Source organism: Pyrgilauda ruficollis, unplaced genomic scaffold, assembly GCF_017590135.1.
Source record: "Pyrgilauda ruficollis isolate IOZ18807 unplaced genomic scaffold, ASM1759013v1 scaffold4, whole genome shotgun sequence".
NCBI lineage: Eukaryota > Metazoa > Chordata > Aves > Passeriformes > Passeridae > Pyrgilauda > Pyrgilauda ruficollis.
Window position 1 is genome coordinate 13,664,761 of NW_024525489.1, and position 16,463 is coordinate 13,681,223.

Here is a 16,463-nt window from a genome sequence, read left to right on the forward strand (position 1 = left end):
AAAGTTTACTGGAATGGCCTTCCTTGGTTCTCAAAAGCAGTACAGACTTCATCCTGGAAAAAGAATTCTCTTTCAGCGTGTTAAGTCCTTTAAAGTTCAAAACCAAGATTAGGCTATTTTTTAGTGGTTTATTATTATTTAGCAAAACAAGTAGATTACAGATGGTCCTGCAATTTTAATGGTATGGCTGTGACATTTGGACATAGTGCTTCCCCTTGACTGCACATGCTCCCTGCAGGTCCCTACATGAAGTATTTAACCTCTGCCTTAGGTTCCTCTCTTCCCAGTGGGGCTCTCTGTTAAGACTGGAGCCACTCTTGCTCACAGCATGATGTTTTTTAATACAGCAGGTTTGAAAAGCTTCTGAGACTTGTAACTAAAGTTTTATGTGCAAAGTTACAAGAGAAAGATGTACCCCAAGCATTCTAATAGCAAATTTAAAAACTACTTCTGGATGTATATCCAGGGTGGAAGATAAATTCTGAAATGAGAGCCATTGAATTGTACACCAGAAGACAGGCAAGCAACCCAAAGTTTGGAAGAAACCTTGTAGATTCTGTAGTAGACACAGTCACTACTGGCATTCTCTCAGGTAGCTGGGCTGGCAACCTGAATACATGATTCCAGCTGGAGGAAGGAAGATGCAACCTCCCCCTCTTCCCAAAGATGAGGGATGAGGAATGCTTCCCGCTGAAGCCACGCCAGGGTAAAACTGGAGAAGAATCACCCCCGGGGACGAGCTGGGGAGAGGAGAGGAATCTCTGTTGGTGCTGCTGACTATGATGAGGACAACAGTTGTGCAGAACTGGCTGACAGGGATATGGAAATGTTGGTAAATATAACAGTGATTCTCAACAGCTCATATTGTGTGTGAGTGTTGGAGTTGTCACTTTTGTATGTTGTATAGCTACATTTTCCAAGATTGACTGAAATTATCTAAAGCATGAAAATACATTCTTTTGTAGACTGGATTGGATAAGGAGTTTTTATATCGTGCTCTGCAACTAAGTGGAAGATGCAGTGGTCTTAGTTTCAGAAAAAAAAAATTGAACTATGAATGTGTTCAAGGAGTTTCTAAGATGGTTGTGTCATGATACTATTCAAAACAATACTCCTACTTAAGATCTCTGGCGAGAACCAATTTTAACATCAAACTCCTGGAGCTGCAATATTAATTCACACTGCAGTGAAGTGGTTGCCATGGAATAGCCAAAACATAATTCACTGACTTTGATGGGCAACAAAACACAGAAAACATCTACTTTGTTTTCCAAATACTGGTGAGTCAGTGTTTTACACACAGCAGCCAAATTTCACTCCTCAGGAGGTAGAATAAATTATTACTTAATTGTGACAAACAAGCAGACCATATCAGACCATGGATATAATGAATCAGTCTGTGAAGGAATTCTGCCTTGAGTCACAGAACAGCACATTTTTGTCCTGACATAAAATACTCTTTAAATAAGTCAACTGGTTCCTGCATTAGTTTCTACTCTAAGACCTGCCACTAATAATGTGCAGCTCATTCTAGAAACTCCCATAGCTCTGCACAATTTAACCTTTTGTAGAACCTTTACTATTACATGCAGACACGGTTTCTTTTCTTCCTGGGGGATTCCTAACAGGCATGCTATCCCACAGCGAATTTTGCTATCAAAATGGAGATTAATACATTCAAGCTACATAAGCAAATTATTTTAGATTCAGCAGCAGCTCCTTAACAAAAGCACAAGCAAACAAAACACCCAAATATTTCACATCAATACTTGTAGGAATTTGGAATGCTACACTCGGCAAAACCTACAGGAGTTCAGCAGATTCTGCACCAATTTTGCCACCAGCCTCCTAAACCACAGAGCACACAGTATTTGCACAGGTCAGGCTGTCAATTGCATAAAAAAAAATCCACTGAAGATTCTTAGCATTTCAGAGCAGTACTTTTTTTGAGAAAAAATAAAATAAAGTCTGCCCAACTTTTATTTCTTATATGAAAAAAAAAAAATCTGCATAAACTCACGTATTTTCAACAGAGACAAGATTTTGCCTTGTTATCAATGTCATCCCCTTATTCATTTGTAGGCTCTGTACTGGGAGAAAAATATTTCTTTTCCATGACCATTATACAAAAAAAAAAAAAAAAAAACCAAAAAAAAAAAAAAAAAAAAAAAAAAACAAAAAAAAAAAAAAAAAAAAAAAAACAAAAAAAAAAAAAAAAAACAACAATAACAACAAAAAACAACAACAACAAAAAAAAACCTTTCAGCACAGCTTGGGTGGGCTTCTTGCTCTCTAGTCTGCTGCTTCTACCTTCACTATCCTCTATTTGCTTGCTTCATCAGCTCAGCTGCTCATCCTGGAAAGGAAGTCTGGTTTCTGTCATGGGAGCTAGGATGACTCCACAAGTCACATGCATCCAGAGGAGCTCCAGGGTAAGTTTGTGCATCAAAGTAAACCCATGAGACCCGTGGAATAGCCTTCCCCCTTTTATGCCTATTGTGGTCAACACTGCAACAACTTCTAGTGATTTTTTTATTACTTTGATCTACAAAAGGAACAGGAAAACCCAGGCAGAGGAAACCAAAGCTACATTCAAAAATTTTTGGCCATACCAGGAGTGCTGCAAAGCCTGAATTTATAACATATTTGAGAATCCAGAATGGAAATTGCTGTAAAAAAAAAATCGGGATTTTTCTTCTATGAAAATTTTTTGTATTGCACATTGACTTCGAAGTGTCTGATGAGAAAAAAAGAAGTAAAATGTTGTAGGCCATTTCTACTGGGTAGTCAAGGCTTTGAAAATTCTTTTGATACTGAACTAATGCAGTTAGTTGCTTGACTGCAAGAGGCACAACCCTTATCAGGCTAATTACAAGTCAGATGGAGCCAACTGAACAATACTGAATTATTAAGGTCTTACTGTACATTCTCAGGCTGTTAATATCTATTAGATTACAGCTGCACTATACTGAGTGCTCATTTCAGCAGGAGATTAGAAAGTACATTTATAATTCTGGCTACCCTTTGGGTGGATCATGGTATTTACATACCATATGTCAGCATGAGATTACAGAATGATTTATGCTTTTTGCCCAGACCTTTCAGTAAACTGAAACTGGCTTTGTAGTAAACCACAAAGCTGAAACACCATTCCATCCTGACTGACAATTCAGCTCTCAGGAAAAGACCACCAGTGACTGGTGTAATCACACTTCATTCAAAGCGACAATTGACTCGCCCTTTTCTCAACGCAACTGAGTGATCCATGCTGGTTTTCCTGTCACAGGGATACAGCAGATGAACTAGGGAGGTGTGCTTCGCTATTAACAAGCTAGTCTTAAGTTGCATGCAGGGAAAAAAAGTGAATAGTCATTTCATGTTTTGGAAAAAAAGAGCTGCCCCCAAAGGCGTGCCAACTACCAACACCCAGGTACCCCAGTTCCTTCTGTAAGAACCAGACCACCTTCTGTAATCGCCAGACAATAACTGTCAACCAGGGAACAAAACAAGGAAAACCATCTGTACCTGGGCAATTGTTATGTTAAAATAGTTACTCAAATACACTATTGATAATTGCAGCAGTGTGCATCACAAGAGCTAAAGAGTAAGTACCTGCATGCATGCACAAATAGATTAATCAGTGAATAAATCTAATGGAGTACAAGAAAATACATTGCTTTGATACACTTGACTAGTGGTTCCAAAGTGGCAGTGAAGGGATTTAACACAGTGTTATCCGTCTAAAGCTGAATGGAAAATATTTGAATGTTTATCTATTACAAGGTATTTTAAAGATGACAGGTCAAATGAATTGTTAAGCTCTGATCAACAAAAAATGGTATAAAATTTTAAGTCAATAACGCATCAGCTGTGTGTACACAGGCATGCACAGCAGTCTGTACCTTACCTTCAGTATGTAAAGCTGTCAAACACCAAAAGTAAATGTGTTTGATTACTGTACCACCAGGTTTCACTGTTTCAGAGACTTAACAGTATGGGCAGGAGAAAAAACTCACCTGATTGCATTGTCTTTCCCTCCAAGCTATTTTACTCTTTACTTTTTCTAAACTAGTCACACCTTTGATTATGTTTCAGTAAGAGAGCTGGCTATGACAGCAAAAGGAAACTATAATCTTTTTATTAGAAAGCAGATTTCCAGCATGATGGTAGAAGAAAGCACCATGACATCAACATCATGTCTGCCCCTTCATCTGAAGGTTTTGTCCATTAGCTGCATGTCAAAACCCAATTACATGTGGAACACAAATGGAAAGGCTAAGCAGCAGAAGTATCCCTCACTTTCCCTTATTTAGTTAGTGAAGGAGGCTCACTAATCTGTAGGGACATAAGAGCTATTAAATGCTGCGGAACAGCACAAGCCTGGGAGATTGAGACTCGTAAATATTTCAGTGGCAGCAAGAACAGAGTGAGATCAAAATACCTTGTCTGTCATCAGCCTCGTCTGGTCCAACAGGTATCTGTGCCTCCTGTAAACATCCTATTACCAGGAGGGGACACTTGGAGGAGAATCAATTTCAACTACTATCCTATGCTGCCATCCTCTCTCCTTACATGGCAGCGACTGAAGAGCCTTCAGAGAGAGAGAGCACAGAGGAAGGGCCCCAGATATAGATGCTTGTCCAAGTAGGAAGGTTTTTCTTTTTACCACAGCTTACTACTAGCCTGTGACAGATAACAAAAAGCCTTTTGCCAATGAGTGGGGCAATTCCTTTGAGAATTAGTTAAATTCCTTTCTTGACTAATGAAGTAGGGGGGAGGCAGAACACAGAATTTTATCTAGAGCTAAAAAACAATGTACGTCTTCAAAGCCATTTACCTTTGCTCCTGCTGGACACAGAGCTGAAGGTGAAGCATTAGGCTGCTGTTCTCTTCTTCCTTCTTGGTTCCACAGCTGAACATGAAGTTTGAAAAAATCCCTGTAACTTACAGTATTTTGTTCCCACCACAGCCAGGTTGGTGATAACATCCCATCTATTTCCCCATCTGTACAAGTGAATTAAGGGGGAGAAAAGGCAGCACTGGAAGAGGGGGAAATTTGGTAGAATGCAACCGTTCTTTGACACAAGGAAAGTGTGCACCAGTCTAAGAATTCACTCCAGGAAAACTTAGGCAAAACTAGATTGCAGGGACAACATAAAACACTTTACAGATGCCAAGTTTAACCACCTGAAACTAAGAAATTCTTTGTTCCAGGTCATGGGAGTAAATACACACCAACAGATCCTAGACCACATATATCCTGGACCAGTACTGGTAGGAGAATGTTCTCAACCTTCCACGCCTGCCCTTGAATGGAAAACTCAAAAGAAAAATCTCAGCTGAATTTGAAAGACAGCAAAAGAATATAAATTGGTATTGCATCCAAGGCAATTCTGTTTTGTTTCTTTCAAAATACTGCACAAATACGTTGTATCATTTTTGACTACTGCTGTATTGCTCAGAAATACTGCTGCACCTGGGAATATGAGTTCCTTCACTGAAAAACAATGGTAGTTTGTACAGTGAGGCTCACCAGTAGAAAAACTGAAACCTTGAACTTGAAGGTCTCTGCTTGGCAGAAGTGAAGCACAGCTCCATAGATGTGTTTTACTTATTCACTGACTGTAGAAGGAAATGTGCCCTCATTTATTTATTTATTCACTTTCTGAACCAGCTAGGCCCACAGTCTTTGGCTGGTAGTTTCACTGACAGCACAAATGGCCTTGGTGCCTCCTAGAGCTATTACCAAGAATACTTGGTAATTATTACCTATTGTTCACATTGCAACATCAATTTCCTCTACTGTCTATAAAAAAGTAACTTTTTTTCCTTCTTAATAAGCACTGGAATTTACATTTCACAAAGTTCTAGCCCTCCTTCTCTCCATCTGGGAACTAGGAAAATATTTTCAATTCAAGATGTCCTTTAGCTAGGGGGGATGGTATGGTTCTCTCCTGAACTGCAAGGCTGACAGCAAAACTAGAGCCTCATCTTCTCCAGGAAAAAAAAAAAAAATTAAAAAGCAAGATCAGCTTGCTTTTTAATGCTGATGAGAATGATCTTCACATGCAATGCTGATACAAAGGTTTCTCACTATATTTGCCAATTTTCCAGCATTCTGTGGTGTCCACTCTTTCCTCACATTACGCAACTAAAATACAGACCCCAGCAACTGCTCTGTCACATGCAAGCAATTAAATAGAAAATGCTCCTTAAAAATCAGTGGTTTTGTCCTTCAACCCTCCTGTCTCTCCTCTTATGATCACCAATTTTATTTTGTGTAAATTTAGAATATAAAAATTGTGCTAACTACCTCAGCAGCAGCATAGTCCAACAAATTATTCCATTTCAGGTAACATGTGTTTACTCAAGACATACAAAAAGGCCTCGTATCTTTTATTTTGCATTAGAATTTTCTTATATTCATTCATATATTTTTATATGCAGCCAAAATCTACTAAACTAAATCTAAAACTGTCGCCCCACCCTGATACAAAGTTGGGTTTAGGAAACAAAGTAAGCTTTATTTGAAGTTAAAAAGAAGCACATGAACACCATAGCACAGTGTGCAAAAAAGAGAGTAATTCGCAGTAATCTGGAAAGGGGAAATGTAATTACTGGTTGTTGCAAAAAGAAATCAGATTCTTTGGAATAGATAATAATGGTTATAAATTTAAATAGTTCTGGAACATTTCCACATTTCCCAACAATAATCCAAAATATGTCAGATATCTTGAGGTGAACACTTGGTATATACCCCACACCCAAAGCAAATACATGGAATACATTAAATGTTATTTCTACAGCATCTTCAACTTATAAATACAGACGTGTCTGCACTTTGGCAATCCTCCAGAGAAGGATCTTCAATTGACTCTGAAGAAAGGAATTTAAAAGGGCATCAAAATGTTAGACATCTCACAAAATATAAATATAACCCCTCTTAATTAGGAGAACAGTTTAAGATACGCGCCTTGGAAGTGGAGAACACAGAGTTTAAAATGCCAGGAAAAGAAAGAGTAACATTATAAAAGATTTAACTCAAAATCAGAACGGTTCTTTAATAATTGCAAATGAACTTTTTACAATATCAGTTTTCTAACTTTCTGGGCACACTTCCTGGTAAACACTTGAGTATCCTCTGCGAGTTACAAAGAGTAAGTTTCCTGTGTTATACAGCTAAAAAAACCCGGACATTCATAACAACTTGGCATCACATCTTCTTTTAAAAAAGAGATCACACAATAATTTAGACAGCATTTATAGCATTATAAAATCAGACTCCCCCTCTTTAATCACTCACAAGACCAGTCATTAAGAATACAACAGCTTTAGGAATACAAATAATGAGGATGTAAAACTATTTGTGCAAAACTGCATTATTTTTACTGTCTAAAATTTCAGGGAAGTAACACCGCCAAAAGCAGAGAGAGGATAACAAAGACAAACAGTCATGAAAGCAATGCTACCTTAGATTTTCAAACAGGAATTACATTATGAAGTAAATATTAGGTAAAGAAAAAAAATCTGATGGCACCTTGAACAACAATGACAAGTGTCCTGGTAATTGCAGTTGAACAGGAATTGATACAGGTTCATGTTAAGAGTCTCTTTCAGGAGTAGCAATTGATCTGGGGGTATCAACTCTAGCATTTCTTCCCATGCAAAAATCTATCTTTCCAACATCTTTGCTTTGCGGGCTACTAATGCATTTAAGAATGAGCAGTCTTTTGAGGAGTGTGCTTTCTTCCATGCATCTGAAATCTTTAAAACAGCTGGATCATTGATTCCCTGGATTTCCCTACTCCAATCCATTTAACTGCAGGAGAGAAAAAGCAAACTTCTGTTGTAAGAAATACAAAGCAAGAGTGGATTGTATCTTAAGATACAAACTCATCTTCTTAAGCACCACATTTTGAAGAAAACAGCATATACTATTTACACATTAAGAAATGATAACTTTGTCTGTTGTTATCAAAGAATACACTGACAACTTCAAAAAGCAGGTATTCTTGAAACTGCCGTAATAAATTAATCACTTTTACAGATTATAAGATAAAGGATAATTAGAATCTATCAGAAAAGTAAAAATTTGCATCCCCTCCAAACTCCCAGCTCTGGATGGAAGATCACCTTTATTAGAGAGCATCAAGAAATGTATCAGTTCAGGAATATATATATGTATATACTCTCATATATAATTCAATTATCAATATATACTCTCATATATACTCATATATATATATACACACGTATATACTCTCAATATATACTCTCATATGTAATTCATCATGCTAATTAATAACCCACAAGTCCCACTGACTTTATGATAATAGCAAAACTAAACCCTGATTGTAACCAGTCTAAAAGACACTTGAGCAAGTTATGAAAAAAAAAAATCTTAATTGAACAAGAACTATAGTATAAGCCAGACAAGCTTCTGAAAATTTTGAGTTCAACAACTAAATAAAAAGTAGTAATATCATAATCACCAGTGGCACTAGCTACATCACAATAAGCACAGGTAGAAACTAGTTTTCAGTATTTTGAGTGTTCATTAATACAAAATAACAAACAGGTTTCATGGAGCAGGAGTAACCCAGACAAGAAGAAGAAAGTCTGTTCTACTCACCAGGAACACCCAACTCCATTTCTATAAAACGAACATAATTTTGTGCATTTACAGGCAGCTCATCAAACGTCCTGGCATTTGATATGTCCGTAACCCATCCTGGGAGTGTCTCATACTGAACCTCTACTTTGTTTAAGACTTCGTGGTTGGCTGAGAAGCAAACAGAAACAAAAATTTTGTCAATGGGTACTGTATATTCTCTACCGTGAAACACTAATGAGGTGTAACCTCTTACACAAAGAGGTTTGCTCATAACGTAATGCAAGCACCGCAGCCACTAAAGTGTTGGGGGTTTTGTTAATATAAGCCTAAGGGGAAAAAATCCAGTATTATCAGGATTCAGACTTTAGGAATTCCAGTGCTCAGTCACATGCACATATTTTGCTGAAACCACAATCTTTTCAGTTCAGAAAACAACTTTTCAGGGAAATAATTCCCCAAAATGTTGTTTTGTTGTTTTTTTTTTTCTGAACAAATACTGAGAACCAGATCCCTCTTCATAAGGGAATTGTGAAAGCAAAATTAAGAACCAGCTTGTAAGTATCAAGCAGCTAAAACATATTTTAAAATGGCATAGGAGTGTACCTTTTACTAAACAAAGTCATAATATGTAGTTAAGACTTAACAGACCTCTGATACCCACAGACCCTTTGCCCCAAAACTCTGCAATGAATTTATCAACCACTGTGGAGTGCCACAGCATGTACGAACAGTAACTGTTCCCACTACTTCTCAGAAGAGAAGCAATATTTTGTCCTTCATTTAGTAACTTTCTACGATGTCTTCCTTTAACTGTGAATCCTGTGATGATTTCTAGTACTGAAAAACATGCTAGGCATACTGTTCTGGAACTGAATCACTCCAGTAATTATCTGAACACTAAGTCTTGGAATGACACAGGACAGCAAAACAAAGGGCTAAAATCTGAAAATTATCAAAATATATTGATTTAAAAATGGGAGGAGTCAGGCATTCCTTCTTGCCTTCATGAAGAAGAAGGCATAGTAATTAATTTATGTAGGCTCTGTGTCTCAGTTCCAGTCACTCCTGCCAGGACAGCTAGTCCTGGGAAAGGGTTTGAGGTGCAAGAGATACAGTAGAGGTGCAAATACAAAACCAATTCACTCCAGCATGTGTGTAGCCAACAAACTCAAGCTCAGCATATTGAACAATTTGTCCTGATGCAGGCAACAGTTCAACAGCAGCAGTGCTGTTAAGGACAGCCTTCATGGACTAGGCATTTCGAGAAAGGCTGGAGGAAGACTGCTCTGCTGTCCTTAAAGTCTATAATGGCAAAAAAATGTGCAAAGTTTTGGAACAAGGTGTTCCCAGTTTAAAGGAATCCTGAGCCAATACTCACGGCAATGAGAATAGACACACATTAAGGATGTTTGGTTGTAGAAGCCAAGGATAAGCACTTTACTGTCAGAAGTATCAACTGAGGTGTTGTCTGCTGTGCAGGTATCTGTACAACAGAACACACTCAAAGTGCACAACCACAAACTGATCTCCTGGCAGTACAAATGATTCCTAGCCTCCCTCTTTCTAAAGAGGAAAGTGAATGAACACCTCATCTTGGATGTCCACAGACCTTTTTTTTTCCTTTGAAGCCTCTCTGATGAGGTTAGAGGGAGACAGCTGAAAGCATTTGGTATTGAATGGTCTAATATTGACTACAATCTTCCATTAGCCTGTGTTCCTTACCTCCCCCTATGAGAGAAGAAAAAGAAGGGATGCATCTTTTGATGTTTCAAATGATTCTTTAATTTTGTCCCAGCAGGTGTGATAATGATGATGTGTGGTAAAGAAAAGCCACAAACTGAGCACAGTACCAGATGTAGTCACCATCTAGATTTCTCTCAGCTTTCCACTGAGCTTTCCCCTCAGTGGGTTTTAGGATTTCCAGAATATTCCTTAACTGCTTAACTATATAATAGACAGACCAAATACAATGATATCATAATTTGAAGAGTGCTGTGATGCTACTTCCAACTCAGAAATAATATCTCAGATTTGGGACCTTGGAACCTTTGTAAGAGAAAGATCCTCCAGCAATTTCCAGAAACTGAACATGGAAACACTCATGTAGGTCAGACCAAAGGTGTATCCAAAAAAGTGTGCCAGCTCTAAAAAAACCAAAAAAACCCCAAAAAAAAACCAACAAAAAAACCACCAAACCAAAAAGCAAGCATGAAAGTAAAACTTGTCCAAAGTAATCTCCCAATTTCCTAAGCATCTGTGTTTTCAAAGTCTCCTCAGCTAGAGGTTATGTCTCTCTGTGCTGAAATCAACTGATGTCTAAACTTGGACAGGAGGCATTAGAGAACTAGATAATAGCTTTCACATTCTTTTTAAACTAATTGTCTCAAAGCTAGCAGGAGGTTCTGTCTTCCATAAACTCCTATCACTGGCCAGCAAAAGACTACAGCCTCAGTAACACCAACTGTAGGCAGCCATAAATCCACAAGACATTTTAGGTTCCTGCTAAAGACGCAATTATGAAATGCACACAGAAAGCTAAGCTAAAAAAATCCTGAGTGAGACTTGTATGATTCTCCAATCCAGGTGGAAAAGGGAACAATATATGAAACATGGCACACTTTTCCTGAGATGGTGGGTACTGTGTGTGATTCTAATTTAGAGACATCATTTCACAAGAAGGGTAAATCATGAACATCTCCAAGAGAGTGGGAGGGTAGGAAGGGGAGAGAGAAAGAAAAAGTCTGCCAGTGAGAGCTTCCCAGACTAGTTTTCTTATAAATTAAATTCCAATGTCAGTGGCATGTTTGGAAAAAAAATAACCAAAAACTGTACAAGCACACAGCATGCAGAAATGTAGACATCAGAAACAGTCTAACGGTCTGCAAAACACGAAGTGGGAATAAAGTTACCTTTTGTTTTTTATGCCAGAGGCAGGGGTTAACTGCAGCATGTGTGCTGAAAATGCTGCCAAATGTTGAGGAGTATAGCAAAGAGAAGTGTGGAACATAGAGGCACTGAGAGACAGCATCTTCCAGCTTACCAGAAGTTCAGCTCAAACGCCTTCCTGACGCTTTAAGGAAGACAGCATGTCAACAGCTTCTACTAGAGTTCTACCAGAATTCTTAATTGTTCATACAGTAAAGAAAAATACAGGCAGGAGAGCCCACATCGTGCTGCTACAACCAATGGTCAGCTGGGAACAAAGTCTGCAGCCTCAAGGGTTGTATCTAACAAGATTCTGACCCTGAGACATATAATGAATGAAAAAAACCCACAAATTACTGACATCTTAGTACTGTACAACATGGCCACCTGCTTATGTCATCTTTAAGGATGGACTGCCAGAAAAGGTTTTCCTGGCTTGAGCACAAGATCATACAAAGGGCTACAGCAAAAGCATTTACTGAGTAGTTCTCAGTTCAAATCTGCAACCTCCATTATGTCCAAAAGCCATTTCAAGTAAACACAAGTGTCCCTAATGTTTTGATATGAGTGGCAATCAAGTAATATCTGAGTCATAAAAAGGGAAAAGCGTTCCCTGGTTTAATGCAAGATGCGTACTAAATTTCCAGAATCAGTCATTCAGCATGCATTCAGACCGGAACTAGCACTTTTGTTTCAAGATTCTGGACAACAAATCAGTTAGAAAACTCCCACAAGCACATGGAGAAATAAATTATTTTTTTAAATTCCTTATTAATTACTCTTAACAGAGATGTGCTGTTTTCAAGGACTAGTGGCAGATCATCACTCATTCCTTTACACATAATTACATCTTTCTACTACATAAATCCTGCTGTGAGTTGTATCCAATTACTATAGTTGATCTCCTCACCCACAAGAGATGATATCACATGAAGAATTGTAGCCTGTGACCAGTCTCTAACCCTTGGGTACCAATTATAATGAAAATGGGCACATTATGAAAATCTAACAGCCCAATCTTTAGGATTGTTTTATGCTCTTCCTTTTTTTCTGCAGTATGTCTAACTATCACAAACTGAACATGACACATTATCTATAAAAACATTGGCTTGTGATATTTGAATATTTTAACAGGCAGGTATAGTCTTCAAATATGAAAAAAATGACCACTGTCCTCCTCAGGAACTACAGTTTCTATCATGCTAAGCTGATGAACATTGGTCATACATAAGAAAATAGTCTTGCTTTCACCTAAACTAGTTGTTAGTTTCTTGCCCCACCCCTTGTCCCTCTTTTACACTGTGAAGCTTTTGTAGGTTTTTGGCTGCTCCATGAATCATTAAAGGGAAGTGAACTGTTAGAAACATAACAGAAGGAAAGAAAAACTTGGCTTTTCAACAGGACCAGTTCTCTTATGGGGTTCACTGCATGCTTAAATGAAGAGCTGACCTACTAATAATGGGCATCAATAGTAGTGGGAACAAGATAATAGAGTTTACAGTATGAAACAAGCTTCCAATTTAGCTTGAAGGTGATGCAGGCTGTATAAAATAAAAAGGACAAGTAGTAACATATATAAGTCTTTGAATCTTTCTAGTAGACAAACTTCAGTACTTGGTACAGGTATCTTTAGGGTGCAGATACTGGTAAGGTAAAAGTTATGTCTGGTGTATCTGGAAGACATTAATAGCTTGATGCTGAAGATACTGCTCTTGTAAGTTTTACAAGTAGAAGTCAAATGCATTTGAAAGTATCACATTACATTTCACGAAAATCTACAATTTTTAAATAAGTAGTCTTACCAGGAAAATGAGGTATGATTTCACCATCTAGTTTGTATGCAACACCAACTTTGATTTCTGGAAATACATCCAAGATATCCAATTTGGTAAGTGCCAATCTATAAAGAAACATTACTCTGGTTAAACAAGTTCAACAACCCTTGAATCTTATTACATTGTTAAAAAAAAAAGAATCAAACAAAATTGATTCCTGCAACTAATTTTATTTCTTTAGGAAAATATCTCATATGGCACTAATCTGTTAGCTGGTCTGACTTAAAAAAACACCCCAAACCAAAAAACAACCAACCACTGAAACAAGACAACAGCAACAAAAAAGGATTAAACACAGTTTTTCTTGCATCCTTTGATCTAGTACTACATGAAAATGCCAAAAAAATCAAAGAACAGGTATTCTCCAATTGAATGAATTTGTCTATGGCTTTAAGTGTTATAATTTTAACTGGTGAGGGTGCTGCCAAGATACCTAACCATTTAAGGTATAACCATTTAAGAATGACTATTTCATTGCATGATGCTGTTGGTGTCTGTTCCTGTCCTCTGCCAAATGTTCCTGTCCTACAGTGAGGGCAGAAAAATAACAAAACACTGGCTACAGATACCTGGCTACATCTTATTTAAAACAAAATCCACAAAGAACAAGAAAAACAGAAGTATTTAAATAAAATACGTATTTACACTATTTGATCTGCTAGAAATTTTATACCAGTTTGTTTCAGGCACTTATCTTTCATTTTGATTAACATCCCAAAGATATATCTGTATTTTTAATACTTACACATACTAATGGAGATACTGATGGTTTCCCATCTATTTTATTTTTGAAGACAAACTAACAAAAGAAATCTCCATAAAGAAAGGAGACAATATCTACATCTAGGAAAATATCAGATGTAAAAATATTTAATGATAGGAAAAATGAGGAAAAGCTAATTTATCAAAATATCAAAACAATCAACAGATCAATATTAACAGTGCAAATGTTACTAACTGGTATATGTACAATTTACAGTAATCTACAGCATTTCATGATTTTCTGTCAAGTTGCCAGTAAAGCTCAGCAAACAACTCACGCAGTAAATCCATTAATCATATAGACATATCGGAGTGAGACAAGGTCCAGCCAGCCACATCTTCTCTTCCTACCAGTGGTAACACCAAACTCTTTGCCTCTTTGTTGCAGCAATTCTCCAATTTCCTAACAAAGAGTAAGACACCAGCCTGTGGGTTTCTTTGATTTGCAACACATGATGCAGGTGTTCACTTAACATTTTACAATATATTGTAAATTACCTTTAAAGTCCTTCCCCCAGTTTTTCACAATGCTGTCCATTTGGATGAAGACAGCAATACAAAATGTTCTTTCTAATTCAAGAGAACAATTTTTAGGCAAACTTCACAAAATCTGTTCCTGATCTAACCTTCTATTCCACAGAAAAGTCTAAGAAAATTGCAATCATGCTTGGCAGTCCTGAAATCTTAGTCTAGAATCAGAAAATTCAGACATCCAAACACATTGTCACTTACATACTTGCACTTAACCATTGTTAACACTGACTTAATAAAATTCAGACAAGATGCACCAAGTTATTTCACCCAGCATGTCACACCTGAGGCTGTAATACTCACGTTGTCCTGTTCTGTAGGAAAGGCACCAATTCCAACTCTGGTTGTGTAGGCTTTCACAACCCCGTACACTTCCCCAACGTTCTGCGGCGGCATTCCCAGACCTGTGCACACACCTCCAACTGTGCAGTTTGATGAAGTCACAAAAGGATATGTGCCTATTAAAAACCAAAACATTTGGTTCAGAAAATTATTAAAACACTGGGTTTAAACTGTTTTTTAAAAAAAGTCTAACCTGGTGAGAAATAGTACTTGCACTGCACTTACCTAGATTTTACAACACTCAAAATCAAAACACACAATAAATGTATTTTACAGTCAAGAACACATTCAGTAATGTGTAATACTCTCAGCTCTGTATGTACATTGTTGATCCACCTTCATTGGAAAAGGTAAAAATCTTACTACTTACTTCAACTGGTAAAAGTGGACTACATGACAATTCTGAATGATCGTACAGGTAAAAAATTGGAGTAAGACACCAGAAAAACATGCCTTGCTTTCTTACACTAAATATACTCACTAACTGACCAATGCAAAAATTTGAAGGGAGACACTTGAGAAAGCAGTATTAAAAGGTTAGAGAATAGAGATTTACTATTTTTAATTTTTGGAGGAAAAATAAAACACAAACTCTACAAACCCATCAGCACATTATAAGGATAAGAAATGGCAATGAAATACAGAATTCTGTAAAGAACAACTTTGTTTGCATAATCAAATTAAAAAATATCATTAAAAAAAGACAATTCCTGGAACACAGTCTAGTAGTACAATTCTGTCTCTAGTTAAATATTCAGCTGTCATTTAAAATGCAGCCTGGACTGCAAAAAAGAGAGTTAAACATCTCAAAATCCTTAGGTTTATACCTTTTCTTATTAAGTAGTGGCAAATGAAACAGAGCATGCTAGTCCTCAGCTGAATTGTGAACAAATATTTCAGCCTCACTATAACTGCACAGAAGCAAGATACTTCTACCTGTTGTGTCAGACTTTTTTGTATGTCTTTTGATATGAATCAGAGACAGGTAAGAGAGGAACAACCAAGACAAAAGGAACTAAAATCAATACAGTTCTTTCAGCAATATAGACATTAAAGTCAGAAATCCTTCAGAGACTGATCACTGAGGTTTCATAGATTAGCTTCAGGTATCTCAAATCACTCCAGAGACAGACCCAGGCTTACAGGTGATATGTAACAGCAGTTTGCAAGCATTAATCAGTTTTTCATCTTAGAACACAGTAGTAAAACTTTTCTTAGTACTGACAAGTGAATATAGCTAGTGGATGTCAAAAACAGAGACAATGAACAGTTCTTACTCACTTTCACCTCCCAAACAGATATATTTACATTCCTTTGTCATTAGTCTGTGCTTAAAAACATAGAAGACCACACATCCCCACACCTGCCCCCCCCATTCCCAGACGTGTGAGCTTTATTATAGGCTCCAGAAAAGTGGGATGGATTGCAAGCCTGGGGATTTACTAGCCTCACAG

The 16,463-nt window shown here is 37.3% G+C and overlaps 1 protein-coding gene across 1 annotated transcript in view; it reads right to left on the bottom strand.

Annotated features, from left to right (window-relative positions):
* Window positions 1-6,507: 6,507 nt before the first annotated feature.
* The window catches only part of ADSS2 (adenylosuccinate synthase 2), a 37,459-nt gene continuing 27,503 nt past the window's right edge, over window positions 6,508-16,463 (bottom strand). The window contains exons 9-13 of the mRNA XM_041476835.1: window positions 14,971-15,125; window positions 14,415-14,539; window positions 13,342-13,439; window positions 8,633-8,782; window positions 6,508-7,819 (exon numbers count right to left, since the gene is read on the bottom strand). Coding sequence (XP_041332769.1) covers window positions 7,767-7,819; window positions 8,633-8,782; window positions 13,342-13,439; window positions 14,415-14,539; window positions 14,971-15,125 — 581 coding nt within the window. The 3' untranslated portion in view covers window positions 6,508-7,766. The remainder of the gene's footprint in view (window positions 7,820-8,632; window positions 8,783-13,341; window positions 13,440-14,414; window positions 14,540-14,970; window positions 15,126-16,463) is intronic.